The sequence below is a fragment of the Podarcis liolepis genome, assembly GCF_965112155.1.
Source record: "Podarcis liolepis genome assembly, chromosome: 7".
In the NCBI taxonomy this organism is placed as follows: domain Eukaryota; kingdom Metazoa; phylum Chordata; class Lepidosauria; order Squamata; family Lacertidae; genus Podarcis; species Podarcis liolepis.
In genome coordinates, this window is record NC_139561.1 from 44,312,575 (window position 1) to 44,338,149 (window position 25,575).

At 47.4% G+C, this 25,575-nt stretch overlaps 1 protein-coding gene across 2 annotated transcripts in view; it reads left to right on the forward strand.

The window, feature by feature from the left end:
• The window catches only part of SLC7A5 (solute carrier family 7 member 5), a 52,374-nt gene that overhangs the window by 6,605 nt on the left and 20,194 nt on the right, over positions 1 to 25,575 (forward strand). For both annotated transcript variants that reach the window (XR_014528544.1, XM_083513692.1), the window contains exons 2-3: positions 10,351 to 10,476; positions 25,393 to 25,498. Coding sequence is in view for 1 of the 2 variants with exons in the window: in XM_083513692.1 (XP_083369818.1) it covers positions 10,351 to 10,476; positions 25,393 to 25,498 (232 nt within the window). In the remaining variant the exon portion in view is untranslated. The remainder of the gene's footprint in view (positions 1 to 10,350; positions 10,477 to 25,392; positions 25,499 to 25,575) is intronic.

Below are 25,575 nucleotides of genomic sequence, written 5' to 3' on the forward strand. Positions count from 1 at the left end.
CATGTGCTGCCTGCCATGTTGGAAGCAGGGGCCAGCCTCGCACTGGACCATGTGACATGGTGGCGGAGGCTCTCTTTTGACTTCTGCCATTTTAGCGCCAGGTACTTTGGCGGCAGGCACGGCTGAGCTCAGCAAGCCTTAAAGCGAAAATGGAGACGGGGTGGGGTGGGGGGAGAGACGCACGTAGGGGAGGAGGGGTGTCACATGCTGTTGCCAGGCAACCCCTCGTGGTCCCACGTTGCTGCTGGATTCTAACGGGAATCAATGGGAGACAATTGTGTGGTTGCCCAGCAACTAGGCACGTGACTTCTCCGGTTTCCCCCCTCCTCTCTTTCCAGTTCAAGGCTTACTTCACCTCCCCGCCCCCCCGCCTGGCCACTTGGTGGCTTGGCTGAACAATAATAAAGATGGCAGACAGCTGTCTGGGTGGGAGAATTGGCTCGCCGCTGGCTACACAGGAATGATAGTGTTTTATGTTTTTAGGGAGGCTAGCTGGTGGCTTTTACTTGGGCAGGATTGTGCCCAGGGGCTGCCAGTTGCTGACCCAGCTCTGACATGTCATCGGGAGGGAGAGGAGAATTTTGCAAAACTGGGCTTCAGAAATGTTTTGATCTGTGCTTCGGATGGTTTCGTGTGAACGCACCTTCGAAATCTGCTTCCTTGCCTACAACAAAGCCAGCTTTTTGCTCAAGGTGGGAGCAAATCTAGGGCAAAGGGTTCAAAGTGCTTGATCAAAGCAGTTTTGATCCAGAGGGTTTGGCTCACTTGAGAAATGTTTGCTCCAGCTGCTTAGAATTGGCTGCTCTATAATTGCAGTATATCTTTTCCTCGCTCCAATTGGATGAGCAGACAGTGATAAATGGCAAACGCTAAAGATTGCACTGTTTATACTTTCGAAATCCAGGATGTTCTTCCAGAGCTCTCGGCGCTGCTGGTAAATACATCCGTCACAAGTCTGCTTGCCTGGACGTTCCCTTTGCAAGGAGCAAAACAGAAATGACTTCAGGGTTCTAAATCAAAGTTAAGAGGAGCTTCTTCACACAGTGCCATAGTTAAGTCATGCAACTCGTTCCCTTGAGATGTAGCTGTGGCCACCAGCCTGGCTGGTTTAAAAGGGAGTCTAGACCAGTGGCTAGGTACTGCTCCCTGGGGGGCAATGGGATTACCTGGGCACAGCACTAAGGCAGGGGGCACTGGAAGCGCAAATGACTATCAGACATCTAAAAGCTTGTATCAGTGCATCACGTTCATCAATTTCATTGAATTAATTAAACTAAATAGTTTTAATTGCATTTGGGGGGGGGGAAACCATACAATTAAGTGTTATTATTTTGAGTTTAATCGCCTTTATCTTATCTGTGCAAAAGTGAGAATGGACTGAAGTAACTTGTAACTTGAACACCAGAGCACATCTGACCAAGTGGCAGTCCGGTGTAGTGGATGGAGTTTGGATTTGAGTTATTTATTTATTAAAGTTCTTCAGTGCTCTCAAAACTGTGGATCCTGCAGGGGAGAGTTGAGTTCAAATCTCCATTCACCCATGAAGCTCTCTGGACGGCCTTGAGTATGTCTCCCTCAGCTCCTAGCCTACTTTGCAGGGTTGCTGTGAGGATAAAATGGGATACCCCTGAGCTCTTTGGAGGAAAGGTGGGATGAGACCATTTAGTTTCATTGCAAAGGAACTTATGTGCTTCTGTGTTCCTTGGTTTCTTGAAAGCCCTGGGCTCCTCAATAAATGTAGTGCAAGCTGAGCTCTTTCTGTTTTTCACTCCTTTCCCCCTCCCCAGCACTGCCTACCTGCATTCAAAGTTTGTACTTGGGAGCAACTACTCAAATAGTCCCCTTTCTTGTACTTTTTCAACCTGACTCTTTTAATGTGCTTTTCATGCCGCTCTGCATAGGCAGGATCCAAGCTGCACCCATAAACTCCCCGGTTTGCACAATTCAGGGCTTGTGTGGTTGCTCAGTTCTTGCTTCGCTACACCGAGGATCATAAATATTTGTGCGTTTCCAGGGAGCAATGATTCTGCTTTGACCATATTAGGGGCTCGGTTGACTCTGAGCATTGATCCTTTAGCTGCTTGGCCGGACTAGGCGTCCCCTGATTGAGAGCTGCCCTCCAGATCCTGAAAGGTTTTACATCAACATAACCACCTGCAGCAGTGCCCATTTGCTCCTGATGCCTTAGAGATGTGAGCTGTCCCACTGCAAGCCAGTAACCTCCCAGGGTCCTGGTTTTTATCTAGGTTATTTATGTGTGTTTGGTCAGGACTCCCCAAAGTGGCCTGCTAGGAAGTCTAGCCATAGTTCCTACCACCTTTTTGTCTCCCTGCCACCCTCTTGCCACAAATGGGGAGGAAGAGAGGAACATGTGAGAAGTGGATTCCTCCTACCCTTTCAAGAAATCTGGTTAAGCAGGCCAGAAAAAAGTGGTTAGAGGTTTGGGGGCCAAATGGTTCCAGTCCAAGGACAGTTTTGCTTTGAGGGCTGCCAGTTGCCAACCTCCACCCTAAGATTGCTTTTTGATGCTGTAGGTGCCTGACTCCTGTTTGTCTTGCATTTATCTTTCTTTGTGTGATGCTGCCTTGGCCTCTTGCCTCCTCTCCTAGAAGAGCTTACCTTGCCACAATCTTTTGGGCTTGTTACTATGCTCCCTGAAGGACCATCTCTCCTTGCATCAACCAAGCTGCAGTCATCTGGGGAACCCCTGTTGTGCCTCCCTCTGCAGCCCAGTAATGTGCGGAGCATAGGGATGCAGGATAGACCTTTCTCATTGAGCTGCAAGTCCGACAGTCTCGCTCCATGCCCCAAGAGGGGTCTAGTTCACTGTTTCGCTGAGTGCCTCTTGGTAGCAGCACATTTTTCTTCCCACCTTCATCTTGTGGAAATGCATAACCTGCTTTCAACTCCTTGCTTTTTCAACTTCAGGCGTCTGGCTCAAGCTTCTTAATCCCTTTGGCCACCAAACTTAACCAGATTTGTCTGTTGCAATTACTCCAAGCTATGAAGTGTGGTCATATCAGACCTGCCTTTGGTTTTCTGGCTTGCAGGAATTGTTCAGTACCTTCACTCAATTACAGCTGCACTGTGTTTGCAAAAGCACCACCACTTGCTTTTGCTTGCATCAGGCTCCCTGGCCTCTGGAAGGGCATGCTCCAGAACTACTCATCCTGGTGGGGTGGGGTTTTTTTTGTCCTTTCGGAAGTGGAGCTTCAGGTCATAGGGATACAGGCTCCTCTCATTAACTGTGTGGCTGTGGGAAGATTTGCTGTTTCCCAAGATCACCTGACGCTAACACTGGTGCCTGTGGGGAATGCTTTTGCTCCAGTTGTTTCCTGGGTATGTTTACAGTGTAGGAAGCATCCCTTGCTATCTATTCTAAATGATAGATAATGAATAACGCTGGGTCTGGGATGAAGAAGCCTCTTCTTTTGGCAAAGTTGCCATGCATATTAACAAAAGGTGAGGCTAGCAAAGTGGAATGCAGTTGTTTTTGCTTTGCAAGGCAAGCTGGATAATGAGATTCAGGCACCTTCATTGATAGCTCAAATGGTTAGAGCATGGTGCCGATAATGCCAAGGTTGCAGGTTCAATCCCCGTATGGGACAGCTGCATATTCCTTCATTTATAAACTGGGTTACAAGGGATGAAAACAAAGTTAATATATTGAGACAGTTGTTCAGTGGTACCTCTGGTTATGAACTTAATTCGTTCTGGAGGTCTGTTCTTAACCTGAAACCGTTCTTAACCTGAGGTACCACTTTAGCTAATGGGGCCTCCTGCTGCCCCCGTGCCGCCACCACGCGATTTCTGTTCTCATCCTGGGGTAACGTTCTTAACCCAAGGCACTACTTCCGGGTTAGCGGAGTCTGTAACCCAAAGTGTTTGTAACCCGAGGTACCACTGTACAGCAAAGCAGAGTGTGGGGTCTTTCAGTTTCCTGGGACTTGTACTTGCTGGGATGGAAGGTCCAACCTTTTAATCTCTGGCGTGCTTACTAACATTGGGAAGTTTTCTCTCTAATGCCACAACTGAAGTGTTTAGTTCACAAATCAAATCAAATCGCTCATAAAAAAATGAACACTTTAAACCAACTGAAAGGTTACTCTGCGATCAAAACGAGGCAGCAGATTTTTATTTTGAAATGGAAATACTTACTAAAAGCTCCAAATGGCATGCGCCAACTTCAAGTAAGCATTCACTCATATGTGCATGAGAGATGATAAGCGATACCTCTTCTGATATTGTGCCCTGCGAGAGAGACATGTGTTCCTATTTTGAAAGAAGCATAGCAGTAAGAACTGTTCAGCCCTTTAAGAGCAGAATCCAGCTCCAGATCTGGGATGTAAATAGTACTCTGAGCAAACACCCACAAGATGCTACAAAGGTAGTGAAGACTGTGGCAAGTCTGACCGAATTTCAGAAGTAACTGACATCTCCTGGTAGCTCATAGTGTTGGCTTCCCTGGTACACAGTGTAGACCAGCGATTCTCATAATGTGATCCGTGGACCATCACGTGAGCTTCATTCAGATGGCATGTATAAAAATGCAGTTAAAACGCATGCAGCATTTTAGCATAACACATTACAGTGGTACCTTGGTTTACGAACTTAATCCATTCTGGAAGTCCGTTCTTAAACCAAAGCCTTCTTAAACCAAGGCATGCTTTCCCATAGCAGCGGGGGACTCAATTTACAAATGGAACACACTCAACAGGAAGGGGAACATGTTCTGCTTCCAAGGCAAAGTTCCCAAACCAAAACACCTACTTCCTGGTTTGCAGCATTCTTAATCCAAGTTGTACATAAACTAAGCTGTTCTTAAACCAAGGTACCACTGTAACAGGCAGACAAATTATTAACTGGTCCACCAAGACCCTCAGCAATTTTCTGCTGGTCTTGGGGGTGGGGGAGTTGAGAAGCCCCTGATGTTGACCCTGCAAAAGTGATCAAGCCTCTTACGTGAAAAGAAGCATTGCAGCATAGGAAGGTGCACCATGCAGAGTCAAGTCAATTAATCTACCTAGCTCAGGATCAGTGGCACTGCCTGGAAACTGTTCTGCAGGGTCTGTGACATTCTTGGGCCCCGTTTTGAGATGCTAGGGCCTCATCCTGGGACCTTCTGGGTACAAAGCAGAAGCCTTGCCACTGAGCCATGGCATACTTTTTTCCTGGAGAACTATTGGCCTTTCTCATTTCCATTTTCCCATGCATATTTCCTCCGCTGACCAATTCCTATAAGTGAGTGGGCTTCCAGAACCCACTGACTGAAAAACCTGTTCTTGCATTTCTTGGAAAGCCAGACAACCTGTCTTCATAAAAAACAACAACCCCAAAACAGCAGCTGCACCCACTGCACAAGTTCAGTTTCCTGTTGTCTGTTGTGGTAGATGCAAACTCTCTTAGTAGGCTAATCTTTTGCTGAGACCTCCTGCTTTTATGGTGTACTATCACTGCAACTGGCCTTCTTACTTGCTCTTCCATTTGATTATTATTATTTTTTTACACCTATCTAATATGTTGTATTTTCCGCACCTTCATTTCCTGGCTGTTGGGATTCCTCTCTGGCTTCCGTTCCTGGTTTCAGAACCCTGTATTGCACCGCTTCTTTCATCCGGCTCTGGTACTGTTTTGGTTCCTCATTCGTGGCGCCTTGGAAAGGATGTGGGTCCCTATGTGGGGGAAGCTCCTGAAAGAGGATCACATGTAAGAAGCAGTTGTTTGACAGCTAGCAGATTTGACCAATTTCTGTTGAATCAAAGTTAAGGAAGGAGAGGCCACCACATTCAAAGGTAGATTCTTCCACTGTCCCATCTACAAACGGCCATATTGCAGAAGACTCTATAACCAGTGGGAAACACATATTCTATTGCTTTTTTAAAAATCCTTTGGGAGGCTGCTTTGGCTTAATACCCACCCACCCCCCGTTCCTCTTGTGGTTTTAGGAAACACGCTGCTTGCATTGTTTGACTATGCTGGGCTGGCTACTCTACCCAACAATCGTTAAATGCTCAGCAAGATTTCTGTTCTCACCCTGAAGCAAAGTTCTTAACCCGAGGTACTATTTCTGGGTTAGCAGAGTCTGTAACCTGAAGCGTATGTAACCTGAAGCGTATGTAACCCGAGGTACCAGTAGTTTCCCCCCAACACTGCACATTTATTTATGTTATTTCAACTAATACAACATTTATATGCACAATTTACCCTAACCTAAGGTACTACTTTAGCTAATGGGGCCTCCCGCTGCTGCCGCTCTGCCGGAGCACGATTTCTGTTCTCATCCTGAAGCAAAGGTACTATTTCTGGGTTAGCGGAGTCTGTAACCTGAAGCGTCTGTAACCCAAGGTACCGCTGTATTTATTTTTTAACGGGAGGTTGCTGCAACTAAGAGTTGTGTGAGCTTCTGGCTTACATGTTACTCTCATGCGTGAAAGCAAGCAAGAAATGAGCACCTCCCTCCCTCCTGGAGGGGGTGTAACAGAGGCCCGTGCAGAGTTCCTGCTTTGCAAACACACATGATCTTGTTTTCTTATAACACTGTGCTCTGTCCCTGCATGTTATGTGAGGGTGGTGTGGCAGAGGAATACTGTACCTCCCTCTGCCTGAAACCTTGGGAAGCTGCTGCCAGTCAGAGTAGGCAGTGCCAAGCTGCTTGGACCAACGTTCTTTGACTCAATGCAAGACAACATGCATTTGTGTATTTAGGGGGGAAACTCTGTTTCTGAGTGGACTTCTAACCGTAGGAAGATTTCTGTTTTGCTAATTTGAGGGAGGGAGGTGGAGTCAAGTCACTGACACATTACACACAAACACACGCCTTTCCTTGAGGTGTTTTCTGCTACTGGTTTGTTCTGTCCTGATAACCCCTGTTTTCACTCAGAATCCTGCTAGTGTGTTCTGATAGTGCCACTGTCTTCTCTTCTTCCCAAGCAGCCTGATGATTTTAAAAAACTACTTATGTGTCTTGAAAGTGACAAATTTGTGTCCTGTGCAGGCCTAGAACGAGAGATACACAAATAAGTTACTATGTGGAAGATAATGAGTCATCTTAAATGGCTTGTGTGTACAGTGACTTGGTCTCGCTTTATCTGTTAATGGTGGGAACTTCTAAAATTTAGGGAACGAAGGAGCCGCTCATTACCAGCAAAGTTTTGTAACTAAAACCTCCCCCGCTGCCCCAGTAAGGTTCTATAAACTTTTTTAAAGTTGCTGCGTTAGGTGACATAATAGAAGTTTGTTTTCAAAGTGCACAGCATAGAGAACCGGGATTATTTATAAAATATAGTTTTATTATTTATCAAAGTTCAGAGACACAAAGAGCACCTTTTAAGGCTGCATTCCTTTGCACATTTACCTGGGGATAAGTCCAATTGAGCTTCGACTTTCTGACAGAGCTGTTCGACAGTGGAACAGACTTCCATGAGAGGTAGCGGACTCTCCTTCCTTCAAGGTTTTAAAGCATCTGTCATGTATGATCTAGTTGAGATTCCTGCATTGCAGGGGGTTGATCTAGATGACCCTTGGGGGCCCTTCCACCTCTACAGTTCTGTGATTCTATGAATGGCACCTTGCAAAACAAATGGAGTAGTGCAGCCATCCCAACCATATGTGTTGGGAATGCGCTTCCCACCAGCTCCAGCCACCATGAGTGTATGATCCTGTGGCTGCTGGGAGTCCAACACATCTGGAGGGCACCAGGCTGGATGGAGAAACAAAGCAAAAACCTTTGGGCTGCTTGCCGCTCCCGTGGGGGGGGGAGGCTTAAGCAGCTGCTGAGGATGCCACCCCTTGGCATCCTTCCTCTCTGCTGTTTTTACGCATGGCACAGTTAGCCAGTTAAAAGTGTGCCAAAATGACAAGGGTGCCAGCTTAGCCCATCTGAGTTCAAAGTGTCAGGTGCCCTGCTGGATCTTGCAGTGCCGTCTTCAAATGTTGAGTCAGCAGATCTGGCTTCCTTCATCTGTGGTCTTGTAGGGAGTTTGAGATCAGCTCCTGCTGAACATATGTATCTGTTTACTTGTTGCTGCGTATATGAGCCTCGGAAGCTTCTGTCTGGCTGCGCTTCATTTCTATACTTAGATGTGCAGGTGTTCTGACCAGCCTGGCAGGGATGCTACGTTAAAAGTGGAGGCACATGGTTCAAATCTTTGTTTACTCGGGTGAGGGAAACATGCACTCTGCACATGCTCCAGGGTCCTCTTGGCACTGACGCATCACTCAATAAGTGCTTCAAAGTAACGTGTGTTGCCTTGCTTGCAGTCCTCACCAACAGCCCTGTGAAGTAGGGACAGTATTTGCATCGCCCAGTTTGCAGATAGGAGCACTGAGGCTAAGCCGAGAGAGACTGACTTGCTTAAAGCACCCGTCCCCCGTGAGTTCTTGGGAAAGGTTCCAGGGCTATACCTTGGTGCGCCTTAAGCCCTGGAGGTTTTTAAATAAACAGGGCAGTATTCTGAAGGGAGGAGGTTGCGCAGATGTTGCCCGAAACTTTCAGGCAGGAGTGCCACTGGATGGGATTGCAGTGCACGTTTTAAAACCGCACTGCTCTAGCCTCAAGGAAGAATGTTCTTTCTCACACTCCTGTGCGCTTGCATTCTCATAGTGTGCAAACATTTTAATAAAAATGTGATGCAAAGATAGCCAGCGTCCTCTAGATAAGGCAGTGACTGACTCTCTGCAAGGGGGTGCTGGGTGCCCCCACCCTGCCGAAGGAGGCAACAGCAGCTTTGCAGGCAAATACAATATGGGGGTGGAGAGGGGATTATGCAAAGGAGCTTCCGGCTTCTCGGGTTGCTGCCTCTTCCTTGCTGCAGGGCCAATCGGTGGCGCTGGAGGTGGCACCTACTGAAATGGGCGAAGGAGCTCTTAGGTGTGAATGATGCAACTGTCCTCCTCTCTTGCTTGTCCTAGCTTTGAATCATCTGCAAGGAAGTTGAATCATTCATTCATTCACTAGGGGGAAAAACCCCCAACTAGGACTTCCTGGATAGCAAGCATTTTGAGTGTGGCTCGAGTTTCCCCTGCTCACCATGTGTTACTGCATCAAAAAGATGCTGTTTTCCTCCTAACCTTACTTGACGGGAAAACTCCCCAGCTAGGAAGGAGGTAGCATCCTCCCCTGTGTTTCAGAATCTGCAGCTGTGAGCATATGTTTTGAGTGATACTGTTGTTTCTGCCTTAGGATGTGTACATCTGCTTGTGGGGAAGTGTTAGGGTTTTTTTGTACTCAGGACTGTGCTAGGCACTGCTGCTCATAGACCATCCATGTGGCCCTGTCCTTGCAGAGAGCGTTTTCAAGTCTGCATTAGAGGCTAGGGTGTGATAGGAGGGAGACTGGGGGGGAGATGGGCCAGGGAAGAGCTGGGTGGCAGCAGAGAGATGCAGGTATAGTTTGGGGAAAAGTCCTCAATCTTCTTTCTCACGTTTATATGCTGCAGGATGAGCCCTGAAGGGCCCCCAAAGCGGCTCTCAGTTGCCTTGTGTGTCCTTGTTGCTTTTAAAACAGTTACCAGCTTAACTTCAGTGCAAAATGAAACTAAAAATAAGGTGGGGAGAGTGCTTTTGTGCTCTGGTCCTGCTTGTGGGCATCTTGGAGGCACCTGGTGAGAAGAGGATGCAGGGCTAGATGGGATGCTGATCTAGCAGCCAGGCTCTTCTTGCATCCTCAGTCAGAATATTCTGAAACGGAACCAGTGCAATGTCTGCTGCTTCCATGGAGTCTTCCTCCAGATCTCCCCAACTGGAGAAGAGGCTGAGCTCTCTAGGCTTTCCCTTTGAGAGGGAAAAAGAGCAAACCTCTGGTTGCCTCCAGCCTTCAGGTGGAAAAGCTCACCCTCTCTCACCAGACTGCACTCTAGAGGAATGTAGAATTGGAAGAAGCGTGCCTGTGTGTTTATGTGCAGGTGCCGGCGGCATGGATGCATTTATAGTGGAGACAGTTTCAGAGGAAGCCGTCTGCCAAGTGGAGTCCTAGCAACCACAAGCTTCCAAAAAGTTTGGCCGCAGAAGTGCATCTGTGCATTGGCCAGAGTAGTGCAGGTCTTGATTTATTTTGTATGCGTGTATTTTCCCTCCTGGTGGTGGCAAGGGGATATTCATTGGCCTGGATCCATTTGCACAGATCCTACACTGTGCTTTGCAGGTGCAACTCCAGCAGATGATGGGGGGGGGGAGAGTTGTGCTGAATCTGGCATTTCTTAAAGGGCCAAACTTTGCAAGAAAACAGCTGTGCCTTGCCCTCAATCTTTAGTGTGGTGTATTTCTTTTCCTGTTTGTAGAAAAAAAAGAGGGTGGCTTGCGAAGCTCCTACTCCAACAGTGAACTAACCCATCTTGATCTGTTCCTTTCCAGTGCTGCTCACAGCCGTCAACTGCTACAGTGTGAAGGCCGCCACCCGCGTCCAAGATGGCTTTGCGGCTGCCAAGCTGTTGGCTCTCGCCTTGATCATCATCCTGGGCTTCGTTCAGCTGGGAAAAAGTGAGTGTGTATGTGTGTTTTGCTTCTTCGAAAAACAGGATGGAAGTGGAGGAGAAGGTGGTACAGGGGTAGGGGTGGCGGGTGGTTAGGGAGGACTTTCCCCAAATTCTGGCTCTAGCAGCAGAGGCAGAACAGCTCTAAATATTGTACCTGATTTCGCTGTCTCCAAAAGCTCCAGGAAAGGGAGGCAGATTTAGGGGAGTGCAGCCACTTTAGTTGCGCTTGGCATGGAGCAACTATGATGTAGAATGGAAGACAAGAGGTGGGGGCACCAGATTTTGGCGTTTGGGACCCCAAGGCCTGCCACTGCAGGCACCCCCCTGTTTCTTCTATTTGAGACTAGACTTGATTGCTCTCATTATGGTCCAGGGAAAACAAAACTGCATTTTCTCAGGTACCTGCAAAAATAGGAGAAACGTTCCAGAAAACGCCTTGTAACGGCACATCTTTCACTTGGGCAATGTGGTAGTTCTGAGATCTGACCAGATGCTCAGGACAAGCTTTCAGAAAGACAAAATTCAGCAGCTACAGTTATTCCTAGCCTTCATGGATATGAAATGCTAGTGAAAGCTTTATTTGCACAGAAACATCCATGGCACATTTGGTTTCTCTGTTTTTCATTTTTCTAATCTTAAAATTCAGTTCCCTATATTGTCACCTTCATTTGTGGATTTCATCTCTCCCCCCCGCCCCCCCGCCCCCGTTAAACCACTCAGGAAAGTTAGCATTTTTACTGTGAATTTATCTGAATAGAGACAATTTTTGTATACAGTTCTGACTAATATACAGATTTTGGAAGCAATTTCCTCTAACGTCAGGCATTCTTGTCTGTTACACTCACAAAGTGCATGCATTTTCACTCACATTTCCCCACGGCACACACATTTTATGGTTGCCAGACTGCATTGCAAAAAAAATCAGAGTACAAATGTCGAAGTGTTCTGGTTTGTGTATTGGTTCAAGGTGTGCAAAGTAGGTCATTAAAATGCAAACGGCATCAAATTTCTCCCTCATCCCTAATGATGAGCAACCCTTGACAGCCTTTATCTTCCTTCCTCCCTCATTTGCTGTGCTCTCTGCCCCACATCAGCCTTTTATGAAAGGAGAGTTGCTTGGGAAGAGTCAGGTTTTCCCCTTGACCCTGTCTGACCTTCCCTGGCTCAGATCTTGTCCTCTTGACTGCATGTACCCTCTGCCCTTCCTGCCTGTATCGCTGTTGTTTTTAGCATGGCAGGACGTGGTGGGCACCTGAGCCAACCCCTCATTCAACAGGGGTCCAGGCAGGCTGGTCACATGGCTTGTGGCAGCTTGTTTCTGCTTTCGCTGCTTGTCTAGGAGAGGAGATCAAATGCCAGGATGGTGTTTCCCTTCTGTGTGTTTTCGCCAGCCGGCAGGGCTTGCTTGGTGCAAAATAGCACACCCCTTCCACTCCCACTTGCTGGATATTTGACTCCCAGAAGAGAGATGCAGGCAGACGAATGACATCTGTGGGCTGTCAGTACAGGATAGTCTTCATGAGGAAACTGCGCCCCCTCCTGTCCTTCTGGGGAAATCTAGAAAGCAAGCAGGGGGCTGTTGCCTCCACCCCCATCCAAAGAGATACATATAGAGGATCGATTGCCACAAGATGCTAGAAGTCAGGAAATAGGTGCTTGTAATTTTAACCACGCTTGCTTTGCATGCACATGTTCAGTGCTGGTGTCTGTTTTCAGGTGGGGCTGGGAAACTCCTCCTGCCCAAATCCTGGAAAGCTCCTGTCAATCAGTGTAGAGTTTATGCTAGGCTAGCTGAACTGGTGGTCTGACTCAATATAAGGCAGCTTTATGTGTTGGTAACATAGGTTTCCAGGAATTCAGGCATACAGTTTGTGCCTGGGGTTATCTCAAGGGCTTGCTTTCTTCTGTACAAACCCAGAAGCTCATCAGTAGCCATCAGCAGAGGCCTTGCTCCACATCTTGCCACCTTTCAGCTTTTCCCTACCGACACCTAGATGAGTCCCAGGCCCTTGTATGACCTCCATGGTGCATGTGTTTATGTTTCCTGTCAAAAATGAACATTGGAAGAGCCCTGCTGGATCAGATGAGAGGTCCATGCAGTCCAGCATCCTGATCTCACAGTGAACAACCAGATTACCCATGGGGAATCCACTAGCGGGACCCAGAGTGCAGCTTAAGATTTCCAGTAACTAGTGTTCAGAGGCTCTCTTTCTCTGACAGTGGAGGTGGGGCAGTAGCCATCAGGGCTACCGCATAGCCTCACCTCCCATGAATTTGTCTTCTTAAAGCCACCCAAGTTGGTAGCCATTGCTACATCTTGTGGGAGCAAATGCCATAGGTGACCTATGTCTGAAGAAGTCCTGAATTTTGTGTCTCCTGGATCTTCCTGCTTCCAGCTTAATTGGATGACACTCTCTCTCTCTCTCTCTGTCTCTCCCATCCCCAGTTAGTAGGCACTGGTAGCCATAACCATGACTGTTTTGTTTTTATTTTGTTAGAGACTGGAAGGTCTAAATGGATTTTTGTTTTAGTTACAGCCCTGGTCTTCAAGTGGTTTTTTTTTGGGGGGGGGTGTTTACAGATGGAGATTTGTTTTGCTGCTCTCTCTGTCTTGCACACTCTTGTTTATTTTCGTTCCATTTTTGTGTGTGCTTCACTTCGCAAGCTGCTTTCAAGCATCTTGCAGCTTACAAGCGGTCTAGAAATGCAAACAAATAAATGGAGCTTAATGAAGCAGTTCTGTCCAATGAAGACGCAAAGGGATAAAAAAAGAGCCTGTCTCTTAAGTTGAAAGATTTTCTTCCTTCCTTTCTTAACATCTCAGCATTTTAAAAGAATAAAGCTAACTTTGTTAATTGTGTTTGTTTCCTTCTAAATGGCAGAGCCTCGTGACACAAACTCTCGAAATGTCTTGCCAACCCGGACCTGGTTGGTGTCAGCACAGATCTCTCTGCTCAGCATTTTTCAGTATTTTTTGATAAACGGATAAGAAGCGGATGGGAATTTTTGAGGGAGGAATTCCTCCCTCTGTAAAACAAAACAGAAGGTTGGGGGGGGGGAAGGGAGCCCCTCTATTCTGGAGCAATATAAAGGACACTTGTTTAACAACAAAGGTTTCAGAAGGAATTCTCCACTTCTCTTTGCCCTCTTCGGAACTTGCCAGATATTATTTTTCCTTTCCCTCTTCTCCTGTTACTGCCTCCCCTGTAATTGCCTTGTGACCTTTGGGCAGTTTTTCAGCGGTGATGCTTGCAAAACACACTTTTCTTCTTCTTCCCACCCCTTCCATATTGCGTAGGGTGCTTTGCTCAACTTATTTCCTCCTTTAAGGTGGGCTGTCGTTAATGGCCATGGAATGCCGGCATCACCTTTTGGGCTCTATGCTAATAATAGCCTTCCTTTAATATCTCCAGAGATTCCTTTCTCACTCACAGGAATCTGCCTCAAAGGTCTTCTCTGCATCTCAGGTCATGATTATGCAAGCAAGAAATCTGCAGACTCACAGCTGTAAACCGATTGTAGATTTTGAAATAGTTGACATTTGTGTTTCTATCACACTCACCCCCCCCCCAAATTACCTGTGTGCATCAATAAGAACTAGGGAGTTGGTTCCTTTTTTCTAACAAGATCAACACCCTGAGGCACTCAGCTTCTGAATTCTGCACATGACAGGTTCTGCGTTCTTGTGCTCTCCCGTCACATAACTCTCACTTTGTGCGCAGGATGCAACCCCAAAAAGGTACCCTGCACATGCTGTGCACAGATAATGATGGGGAAATGGTGTTGTCTGGTTAAGAGCCATTTGGTCTCAAATACAATAATATAGCATCAAAGAGGAGCTATACATTAATAAAAAAGTAGCGAGAACAGAAAAACTTGAAGTATGCAGGCAGATCCTAATCCAACTTTTGCAAGCTTTCTTCCCTCCAGATGTTTGTCCTGCCCCAGCCCAGCTTTCTCAGCCACCACATCAAACCCCCAAAATGAGATTCTTCCTCACCTCATGGCTTTTCTCTCACTATGCCTCAACAGAAGCCCTATATCAGGGCACTCCCATCTTCTCTGGATCCGCATCACACCATTTTTCCTGCTTGCAAAACAGCCTTTGCCAACCCTGGTGCTCTCCGAATGCTTTGGAGTACAATTCCCATCAGCCCCAACCAGAAGAGCCACATGATCCTGGGCTACAACTTCCATCCTCCCTTCTGCATGCTGATGGGACCTGGAGTCCAAAACCAATGGGAGGGCTGCAAGTTCCCTAGCCCCAACCCCAGTAAATGGAATAGTTTTGATCCGCTGACAAAATGATGCTGAAGTCAGCACTTAGCTCTGTGTGGAGCATTCCATAGCAGGACTCTTTTCTCTGGTCACCACTTACGAACCGAGGGGTACCCAAAGGCCTTGTGCAGTTCTAGATAATTGGGCTGGGTCAATAACCTATTCTCATCTGCCTTTGAGAACAGAGATCTTTCCAGTAAAATGTGCACCTTTTGTGTTTTCAGTGGCCCAGTGGGTAACCGCTAAAGGAAGCATTAGCATCAAAATTTGTAATGGCAAAGATGCATAGAAACTCACCTCTTCTTCTACTAAGTTGGCTTGGGCAGGGATGGCCTGGCCACAGCAATTCATGCATTGGTAACTTCAATGTGCTCTATGCGGGGCTAACCTTGGGCCTGGTCCAGAGGTTCCAGCTGGTGGGAAATGCTTTGGCCAGACGGTTGATGGGGACGCACTGATGCCAGCACATAACTCTGGTGCTCAAAAGCTTGCACTGGCTGCCTGCATGCTGCTGGGTCAGCTTAATTGTTCTTGTATTCAGCTACAGGCCCCTTAACAGCTTGAGTCCAGGATGTTTCAAGGGCAGCCCGAGCCCTTGTGTGATTGTTGAGGTCTGTTAGTGGTCCTCCGTGGCTCAGAGGTATGGCTCATATCCACCAGAAGCTGTGTGCTCAGTATCATGGGCCTGATTTTGCGGATCTCTCTTCCAGTTGAGTTCAGACAGGACAGCTCCCTGTTGAACTTCTGGCATCTACTGAAAATGTTTTATTCAGCACTGGCATTTTAATTGATGTTACAGTTCCAATGAATTTTTATCTTTTCTATATTGTACTTTTTGTACACTGCTTAGAGACAACTGTAGGTATTTAAATTGTTTAAATTAAAAAAAAATTAAGTTCTGGCTGCTTTTGTAGTTCTTTGAACTAAATAATTTTTCAGGCCAGCTGTCAGACCCAGCTTTGCAGTAAAGCCATTTTTCTCCCGTCTTCTGGGGCTCTTCTCCTGAGCTGCTGAACAGATGCAGGGTCATTTAAGGACACTGCAAGTGCGCTTAGCTTTGGTTGCTCTTCATGGGAAGCTTAGGTGTGTGACTTTGGCTGAATGTCTTATTTTTTTAAATGGTGTTTTACACATCTGTCACACAGATGGGGAAGTTGCAGCCTTCCACATGTCACCCTCCCAACTCCCTTCATCCTTGATCGCTGGCTGGAGGTGCTGGGAGTTGGGAGCCCCCAGTTACAATTTCATTACAGGCCCTTGCTTTTTAAAGTTTGATTTTATCAGTACGTGTTACACTATTTTATGCTGACCTTTTTGATGGTTTTCTTTTCAAGTCTGGATAAACACTTTTGTAATTGTCATGTGGTTCAGACATCTTAGCATGATCTCAGCATTACTTTTTTTGAGAGGGGTGCCTAAATAATGAAAAGTTGAAAGTAAACGAGGAAAAAAACAACACATTTCATTAGGTCTGATTGCATACTTAATTACTTTACCCCATCCATTAGAAATTATATTAGTATAGTCAAATACAAAAGACACACACAGGAAATCAGTAAAGAGAGGTGGAGAGAAAAAAGCTGATGATAATAATAATAACTACAATTTGAGGATTTAAGTGGTTTATAAATTTTGGGGAGTGGGAAATTGGACTAGGAATAAAATCTGCCCTTTACACTCCATAAGAAGGATCTCTTGCAGTGTTGCAAAGGATTCTGAGGCATATCATATATATAATTTCTAGCTGAAGCTTGTTCATTTGGGCCGCTCTTGACCATCTAAGGAACCTCATTACCTTGTTCACTCTTGTGAGAGAAATACTTACCTCCAGAAGAAAGAGCCCTTTGTCTAATTCGTTTGGCTGGTGATGCTTCTCCCAGGGGAGGCTGGCGTCTTTATTGTACTCAGATTCCCTTTATTGGTGGACATCGCCCCTTCCCCACCTCTTCCAATGAGGCTTATCTGACTAATTCCTTGGCTTGGCACCAACGTTGGGGAAGAGGGGATTGTCTCGGATTTTCTTATTAGAACCAGACCTGAAAAAGATGAGAACAGCCTTCTTTTCTCCTCCTGGATGGATGGCACTTGAGCACTGGCAGCAGAGTGCAGAACACTCACCTGGCGCTTTTTCTAAATTGTGTACCTCTATTTAAGACTGTACATGATGCTGCAGCAAAACACATGGCAAGGGCAAACTAGAAAGCACCGGAGCCCTGCTTCTGGGTCCTTCCCAAGGAAAAGCAGTGGTGATCTTCAAAAGCAGAAATTTCAGGAATGACATGGGGTTTGTAGACTGGGCTGCCAGAAGAATTGAAGCCTTTGAGCCTGTTGCACATCCATATTCTGCCCTCTGATCTTATTAGTATTATCAGGTGACCAGCCAGGAACCTTACAGTGCACCTCTGTGTGTTCCTTGGCAAATGGGCTTGTAGTCAGTGCTGTTTAAAACCAGCACCAGATGCAAGCTGCACTGGGTTCTGTTCCACTTGGGATATCCCAGTTAATTAAAGTTCTAGCACAAGTCTTTAGGGAGGAGCCCGGAACATAGGAAGCTGCCATATACAGAGTCGGACCATTGGTCCATCTAGACCAGCATTGTCTACACTGACAGGCAGCTGCTCCCCAGATTTCGGACAGGGAACAATCACAGTCTTATCTGGAGATGCCGAGGATTAAACCTGGGAGGGTAGATTCTCTAGGACTGAGCTGCAGCCCTTCCCATAGAATGGAGGGACTTCTTTACATCCCTCCATATTGTGGGGACTGTCCCATTTGTTCCTACTCTCTGCTTCCAGTTTCTGATCCAGAAGAGGTCCTTTCCTCTTACTTCCATGACTGCTAAGCAAACTCGAGAGGCTTTGGGGAGGAACTTCCATTGAAAGCTTTTTGGAAGCTCAAGCTCACCTCTTTAGGTGATGCTAAAATCCCAGATTCAGCTTGTGATGAAAAGCCCCAGAGCAAAAGGCAAAGTGGAGTTGGCAATGCCCATACCCTAAATCACTCCTGATTTGCATTGTTGAGCTGACAGCATGTTGTGTCGCGCTCTCTGCCGTGCCCGCCTGGCTTCAGGCATCGTGGGCACCCGCCTTTGCCAGCTGGGCACGCCTGGCCCCGCAGAGCCCTCTTTTACCTTGAATAGGATGCTTGAAACCTGTGATTAAAAAGTAGGCAGGCCATATGACACATGCACACTTATCTGTGCAATTATTCTCCTGACCCTACAGTGCAAGACTTGGTTAAGTTTTACTGTTAAGCTTCTCTGGCAGTGTTGAGGACTGTGTAGGCAGCTTGTGGCCTTAGACCAGGGGTGAGGAACTGGCGGCCAAATGCAGTCCCTCCTGGTCTCTCTGCTTAACCCTTGGGGCACCCACCAAGACACCCTCTCCTGTAGTACTTTTGCCTTGCTGCCATGTAAAGTCTTTTGCGATGAAAACACACCTGTCTTAACGGAAGCAGAAAGCCAGACTTGCAATTTTGGCATTTCTTCCTGAAACTCAGTATGGCAGCTGAAATTATATTTGGGGGAGAATTAAGCAGAGTTTGTATCACATCACATCTAGCATGATTTCCTTTTCTACATAAAAGTGCACATACTCGTCGTCCCCCCTTCAAACTGGCACTGCCCTGTGCTGGATTACTCAGTAGGCAGACTAGGAATATCCTTAAGGCACCAGTAAAGCAGGAGCACAAAACAAAAATGAGAATTTTTGTTGGAAACAATTGGACTTTTCAAAAAACAACATTGAGGTAGTCATCATGGGAAAAATAATAACATTGTTAGACTTTATTACCTATTATTGTTGTTGTTGTTGTTGTTGTACCGCCCTTCATCTGAGGATCACAGGGCAGTTTACAGTTTTAAAACACAAAAATACATAACATAACAACAATCAAAACAATATCCCCCTCTCCTGTTTAAAAGGCAGTTGATTGTTTAACAAACAGCCAAAGTCCTGAGTGAAGAGGAATGTTTTCACTTGGCTCCTAAAGATATGTAATGAAGGCACCAGGTGAGCCGCCTCAGGGAGAACATTCCGCAAATGGGGAGCCATCACAGAAAAGGCCCATTCTTGTGTTGCCACCCTCTGAATCTCTCTGTTCTCTATTTATTATTTATCCCCACCTAAACCAAGGGGGCGTCCTATGAACATAGACTGAAATAATGCGAGGAAATCAGATCCGGCCATGAATTGCACAGGACATACATGCATGTCAACGTTTTAGCATGCATGTAAGTTTTGTGCCATTTCAGAAATAACACTTTGCGGTTCAGTATTGTTTTTATTTTAACTGTCTATGTGGGGGCAGCATAATCTTCTCAGTGCTTAGGACCTCTAAAGGTCTTAATCCCTCCCTGGCACTGCCCCTCTCCATGTCTGCAGCAAAGTTGCTATTCTCTGCGCTCTGAGTTGCTCCATCTCTCATGGCCTCTTGCTGAAACCAGGAACAGCCAGCAAGCTTCCCTTGGGCAAATCTGTACCGCAGATGAAGGTGTTTTGTTCCTGGCTGTGTTGTGAGCCAAGCAAAGACCCTTAATTAGCTTGTGTTCCGTTGGCCTGGAAGCCCAGTTGGCCGGCTTCTTACTTCTTCATCCTTTTGTGGCCTCTGATCCAAATCTTCTGAGCGGCTCAAAAGCCAGAGGAAATAGGCTTAGGGAGAAACAAGTCAGACTACTGCAGGGCGTTCTGTCTTGAAAGCCAGGAAGAGGACGTGCCATGAGAAAAGCTGCAGCGTTTGGGACTTTTGGTTTAGAGAAAAGGCAAGAAAGAAGTGATACGATGGACGTTTATAAAATGATGCATGGCATGGAGAAAGTGGGTGGAGAACAGTTTTTTCTGCCTCCCTCATAATACTAGAACTTGTGGATATGAATGTTGGAAGATTCAGGACAGATAGAAGAAAGTATTTCTTCGTGCAGCGCATGAATGGAACTTGCTGCTACAGAAGACAGTGATGGGCAACTTTAAAAGAGGACAACTTCATGGAGGAGCTATCTATGGCAACTACCCTGATGGCTATGCTCTGCCTCCAGAGGTAGAAGCAGTAATGCTTCTGAAGACCAGTTGCTGGAAATCACAACTGGGGAGAGTGCTGTTGTGAGTTTCCTGCAGGCATCTGGTTGGCCACTGTGAGAACAGGGAGCTGGACTAGACGGGCCATTGGCCTGATCCAGCAGGCGCTTCTTACTTTCCCAGGAGTTGCTTTCCACAGCACTGTCTATCGGCCTCAGCCAGCATGGCCAGGCTCCCATCAGCCCCTGCATTACACAGCCATGCCAGCTGGGGTATGTTGTGAAGTTGGCATCCCCAGAAACTGGAGGGCAGCAGACAGGCGAAGGCTGTTGTGTTTTGCAAGCAGGCAGAATGATGCAATGGGGTCTGGTCGAGATTGGAATGCCCTGATTTGGGCCTCCTGTTGGGGCAAAAGCTATCAGATGAGGAAGAATCTCGCTTTATGGGTTTGATGTGGTGGCGGCTTATGAGGTTGGGCTCAGGCAGGATGAGCCCCACCTTGTTTGTGAGAAGCCTTCCAGACAAAGTGGGGAGCAGGATGGTACAGGATGCCTGGTGTTCGTTCCCAGGCGCTGGCCTTGTGCGAACACCAGGGGCTCTTCAACTTGAGTTAATAATGTGCTTTTAGCCCAGCAGGGGAGGAGGAAATCTGGCAGCCAAGGCCCCATTTGTGTGTGTGTGCTCGTCTCAGTACATTTTAATAATAGCACTTCATGAGTGTTTGCTAACAAACTTTGCACTCCTAACCTGCAGCGGAGAAGAATTAAGTCTTCCTTTTGTAACAAGGAGAGAGAAGGAAAGTTCATTTTTGTTTTGCCCTGAATTCACATTAGTGGTTTGGGCACTCTTGGATCGGGGTCCTGAATCTCACCCCACTTTTTTAGTTTGGACAGCACAGGGCGAGGTAGATGTTGGGTACCCTCTTTGAAGCTCTGCAGCTCATAGCACATGCTTCACACTCAGACGGTCTTGGAATTCCAGCCCCCAGTCAGGATCTCAAAATCTGGGGAGCCGCTATCACTCCATGCAGAGCAGGGGCTGGGCAGAAAGTAGAGCTCAGTCTATCAGTAGACTCGAACTAGACGTGACTAAGAGTTTTTGACCAGTGCTAGAAACTCAGATAGTGGGACGCGGGTGGCGCTGTGGGTAAAACCACAGTGCCTAGGACTTGCCGATCGTATGGTCGGCGGTTCGAATCCCCGCGGCGGGGTGAGCTCCCGTCTTTCGGTCCCAGCTCCTGCCCACCTAGCAGTTTGAAAGCACCCTTAAGTGCAAGTAAATAAATAGGTACCGCTTTATAGCGGGAAGGTAAACGGCGTTCCGTGTGCTGCTCTGGTGCAGGCTCGCCAGAGCAGTGATGTCACACTGGCCACGTGACCCGGAAGTGTCTGCGGACAGCGCCGGCTCCTGGCCTCTAGAGTGAGATGAGCGCACAACCCTAGAGTCTGACAAGACTGGCCTGTACGGGCAGGGGTACCTTTACCTTTTAGAAACTCAGATAAATAAGCTAGGTCCCAAATGGCTCCTTAAACCAAGCTTACAGTCGCCAAAAGGGAATGTCTAGCTGCCATTTGGGGGTAAGGCAGCTCTAAAGTCTTATTTTGCAAATGATGGACTGACTGTGACATTTGGCTACTTCAGCTGACAACCTTGAGCTAGGTTAAGAGCTTTGAGAACTTAAAGAATAAAAGTCACTTGATCCAGGGATAGTCCACATATATCTTGGCCTATTCTGACCTCTTTTTCTTGATCGTGACTGCTCCTGCTCAGGCTGCACAGAAAAAGCATTTTGGTTCCGGAAATTCATTCTGATTGTGCAGATAAAATATAACTGATGAAATTCTACAGAATGTGGTGGTATTAGTGTGTGAAAACAGTCCAGATCCAATGATCCCAGGCATGCACCTCCAGATGGTGGAAATGTCAGGCACCATCCTGGTACCCAGGCATCTTCACTTGGTCACAAGTGATTGATTCCTTGCTTTTGACTCCTTGTTTAACAAGAGCGGCAACCAAAGGATGCTTTTCATCTAAAGTGGGCTGCTGAAATTAAAATGGCTAACAAGGAGTGGGCTCTGGGACTGCGAGCTCATTTCAGTTCTCTGACTGGACATTTCACAAGTCACAAGAGGAAGGGGCGTAGCTCAGTGACAGAACATGTAGAAGATCCTGGGTTCACTCACTGGCAGGATCAGGACTGCCCCCTGTCAGAAACTTTGGAGAAGCCACTGCCAGTCAGTGTACACAACACTGAGTTCTTAAGTTGGGGTAGCTTTGGGCATTTTGTCTACATACGTAATTAGCATTCCATCAGGACCCAAGACCAGCACCCCTGGGACTCTTGGCTCCATCTCAAACCCACTTAGTGTTGGAGATCAGAACACTTAAGGTGCCTTCGGACCATTGTGAGGACCTTTGAGGTATCGCCTTCATTGCCTTTTATCTTGTCAATTATATCAGCTGTTCCTTTCCCCATTTTAGGCCTACCTGTACTCATCTTCAATAATTGCAGTTAATAGCCCCTTTATGCCAGCTATCCAGCCCTGTTAGGACTGTGCATCCATGGCATGAAAATTAAGCATTCCAGGCATGAAACAACTCAAATTTTCTCTTTCTTTCTCCCCTCATCCTCCCACAAAAGAGCCCTTGGGTGGTAATTAAAAAGGACAGGCCACCATTTCCAGCAGTTCTGCCCTCTTAAGAACTGCGGACGGAAGGCTGTTGTTGGAGCTTGTTAATTTTAATTTGGTTAATTTTAGAGCCGAGTGTGGTTGGAGAGGCATCTGAGCTTGGCGCCATGGTGGGGGAACCTTGGCTTGTCCCAGCAGCTGTTGCTGTGTTGCAAGGGCATTTATGGTTAACCGGTTGAATTAAGAAGAGGGGGTTGGAGGGTGTGCTGGGGAAGAAGGGAAGACTAGCAAGGATGCCTGTAAACGGAGAAGGCCATTTTGAACTGCAGCAGGTGCTTAGGAGGGGGTGGCACCAACCTGGTGGCATCATACTCTATAGCAATGTAAGCACCATCTGTCTCTTGCCATCCTCCTTCAATTATTTAATAGTTTGCCTGCAGTTAGAAGACCTGTGCCGTGCCCATGGGCCAAAACGGCTACAAAGCTTATAAGCTTGAGAACATCAGGTTGGTCTTCAGGAAGAAGCTTTTTAAACCTAGCCCTACTACTTGGGGAGATTGGAGGCTGGTCCTGGGATCTTTTCAGGACAGATAAAGAAAGTACTTCTGCACGCAGCACATAGGCAACCTGTGGAACTCACTCCCACAAGAGGCAGTGCTGGGCACCAACTTGGATGGCTTTAAAAGAACGTCAGACCTATTCGTGGAGGAGAGGACTATTGATGGCTACTTGCTATGGTGACTCTGCCCTGCCAGAGGCAGCAATGCTTCTGAATAACAGTTACTGGAAACTGCAGGAGGGGAGAGGGCTCTTGTGTGCGAATCCTGCTTGCTGGTTCCCCACAGTGGTTGGCCATTGTGAGAACAGGATGCAGACCTAGGCGGGCCATTGCCCTGGTCCAGCAGGCCCTTAGCTTCTTACGTGCAAAATTCATCAAGCCGTATCCAGACTAAATGTAACAGGATTGAACTCACGGTGCACGCTTGAGTCATTGGTGGCGTGTCTTTCCCCCGCACCTGTGAGTCATGTTGCCACGTGGGGATGAGCAAGCCTGAGAACCCTGCAGTTAGCAGGGCCGGTGGTGGAAAGCCTCCAGAGGGCAGGACCCCAGAGATCTCCCTCAACAAAGCCTCCTTTGCCTTGCCCTTCCGTTGGGCTCTCGTGCCTCTCTCCGCCTCTCCTCTGCCGCCTTGTTCTAGCTAGTGATGCTGGCAGCAGGCCGCCCAGCAAGTAAAAAGCCTAGTGAACTGTTCTGTGTAGTTCATGGAAGAAAGCTGCTTTTGTTGCAAATTTGTCTTCCCCTCCTTTCCCCCTCACCTCATTGTGAGTCGCTGGAATGCGGAGTTTGAGAAAGGGCGAAGAGTTAAACCCCAAATGCAGCCGCAGCGCCCATGTGACTGGGCTCTCTGGGCTCTTAGCGCCCTAAGACAAATCACATGTGAGGCAGCAGGGAGGTCAGGTGGCCACCAGTGACCTTCCCAGATCCCTTTTCTACCCCTCCGGGCGCACCTGGGGGCTCCGTCTTCAGAAGGGAGCCAGGAAACGGGAACTCCTATGTTCTCAGCCTCCCTGTCCTGGAGGAGCCTGGGCTTGGCCTCCAGATCAAAAGGCATGAAACAAAATGTCCACCGAGACGTCTTCAGAACTAAAATAAACGCAGCAAACGTGCTGGAAGTGTCTTCAACAATTGACGACCACCCCCTCCCCTCCTCTCCCCTTATATATATTTTTTCCTGGGCTGTTTCCATTCAAGAACGGATGAATAACAGGAACTCCAAATATTTGGACCCTTCCCACAGTCGACAGGGACGTGAGCACTTGAGGGTTTTCTTGGGCGCCTCGGGAACCAGAGGAATCCTTTATGTCCTCACCAAGGTGGGGTGTGTGTGTGTGTGTGTGTGTGTGACCGCAGCACTTCGGTTGAAACTTTGTGCTCCTCTTGCCTTGAAAATCCTTGTGGGGCTGGCCTCTGGGGCTGAACTGTAGCCTCCGTCACTCTGCCAGAAGCCGCCTTTCCAATTGCTTCCTAGGAGCTTAAGATGAGAAATGACAGAGCTGCCGCTTGGCTAAGATTGTAGCAGGCATTCTGGGTGGCATGGGACGCTTGGGCACTTGGGTTCAGTTGCTCGGGGTGCCTTGCGGACATGATCCAGTTTGCATGCCGAAGGCCTCAGGGTCCCTTTCCGGCAAATCCCAGCATTGAAGGGCAGAGCTCAGGGGCAGACGTCTGCTTTGCATGCAGAATGTCCTTGGTTCAGTCATAGGCATCTCCAGGTAGGACTGGGAATGTTGCCAGTCTGAAAACGCCAGAGAGCTGCTGCCAGTCAGTGTGGGCAGTACTGTGCTGGATGAACCAGTGGCCTAACTTTGTTCCTTTTTGTATTGGGGAGAGAATTGTTTCCTTGGTATGGAACATAAAGAGGAAGCGGAAGGGCTGCCTTTAGGTCAAAACTGTTTTGCTAGCTAATCACTTGTTGTTTGGATCCCCTTCTTCCTTGGATGTGGACCAGGGCTGGGGAATCATTTTTCAGCCCGAGGGCCACATTCCCTTCTTTGGCCACCTTCTGAGGGCCACATGCCGATGGTGGGCAGGGACAGAAATAAAGTGGGTGGGGCAACAATGCTGAACTTCACCTTTCTACAGTAGGCTGGTTTCCACACACAAGCATCCCCCTCTGTCCTGGCAGGCAAAAGCACTAAGGCAACAGTCAAGCAGAAGATCCTTGGTTCAGTCCCTGGTATCTGCAGGTAAGGCTAGGATAAACTCCTACCTGAATCCTCTGCCTGCAGCCAGTGTAGAGATAAAACTGAGCTAGGTGGTTCTGTATAAGGCCCTTTCCTTTTTTCTATAGCGTCCAGCATAAAGCTGCTCACTCATTCAGAAGAAATGTATTCTTACAGCTTCAGACATAAAAAGGGCTCACTGAAATGGAGACACTGTATTTGAACACCTTGTGGTTTTTGTCCCCCCCTCCCCTCCCCTGTTTTTACCCTGTGAAGATGGTCCTGGAATCCTGAGCCCTGAACACTCCTTTGATGGCACGAAATTGGAGGTTGGGAACATCGTCCTGGCCTTGTATAGCGGTCTCTTCGCATATGGAGGCTGGTGAGTTCTGTGTTCAAGCATCCTAAGCTCACATCCGCACTTGACATTTAAAGCATTCTTATACCACTTTAACAGCA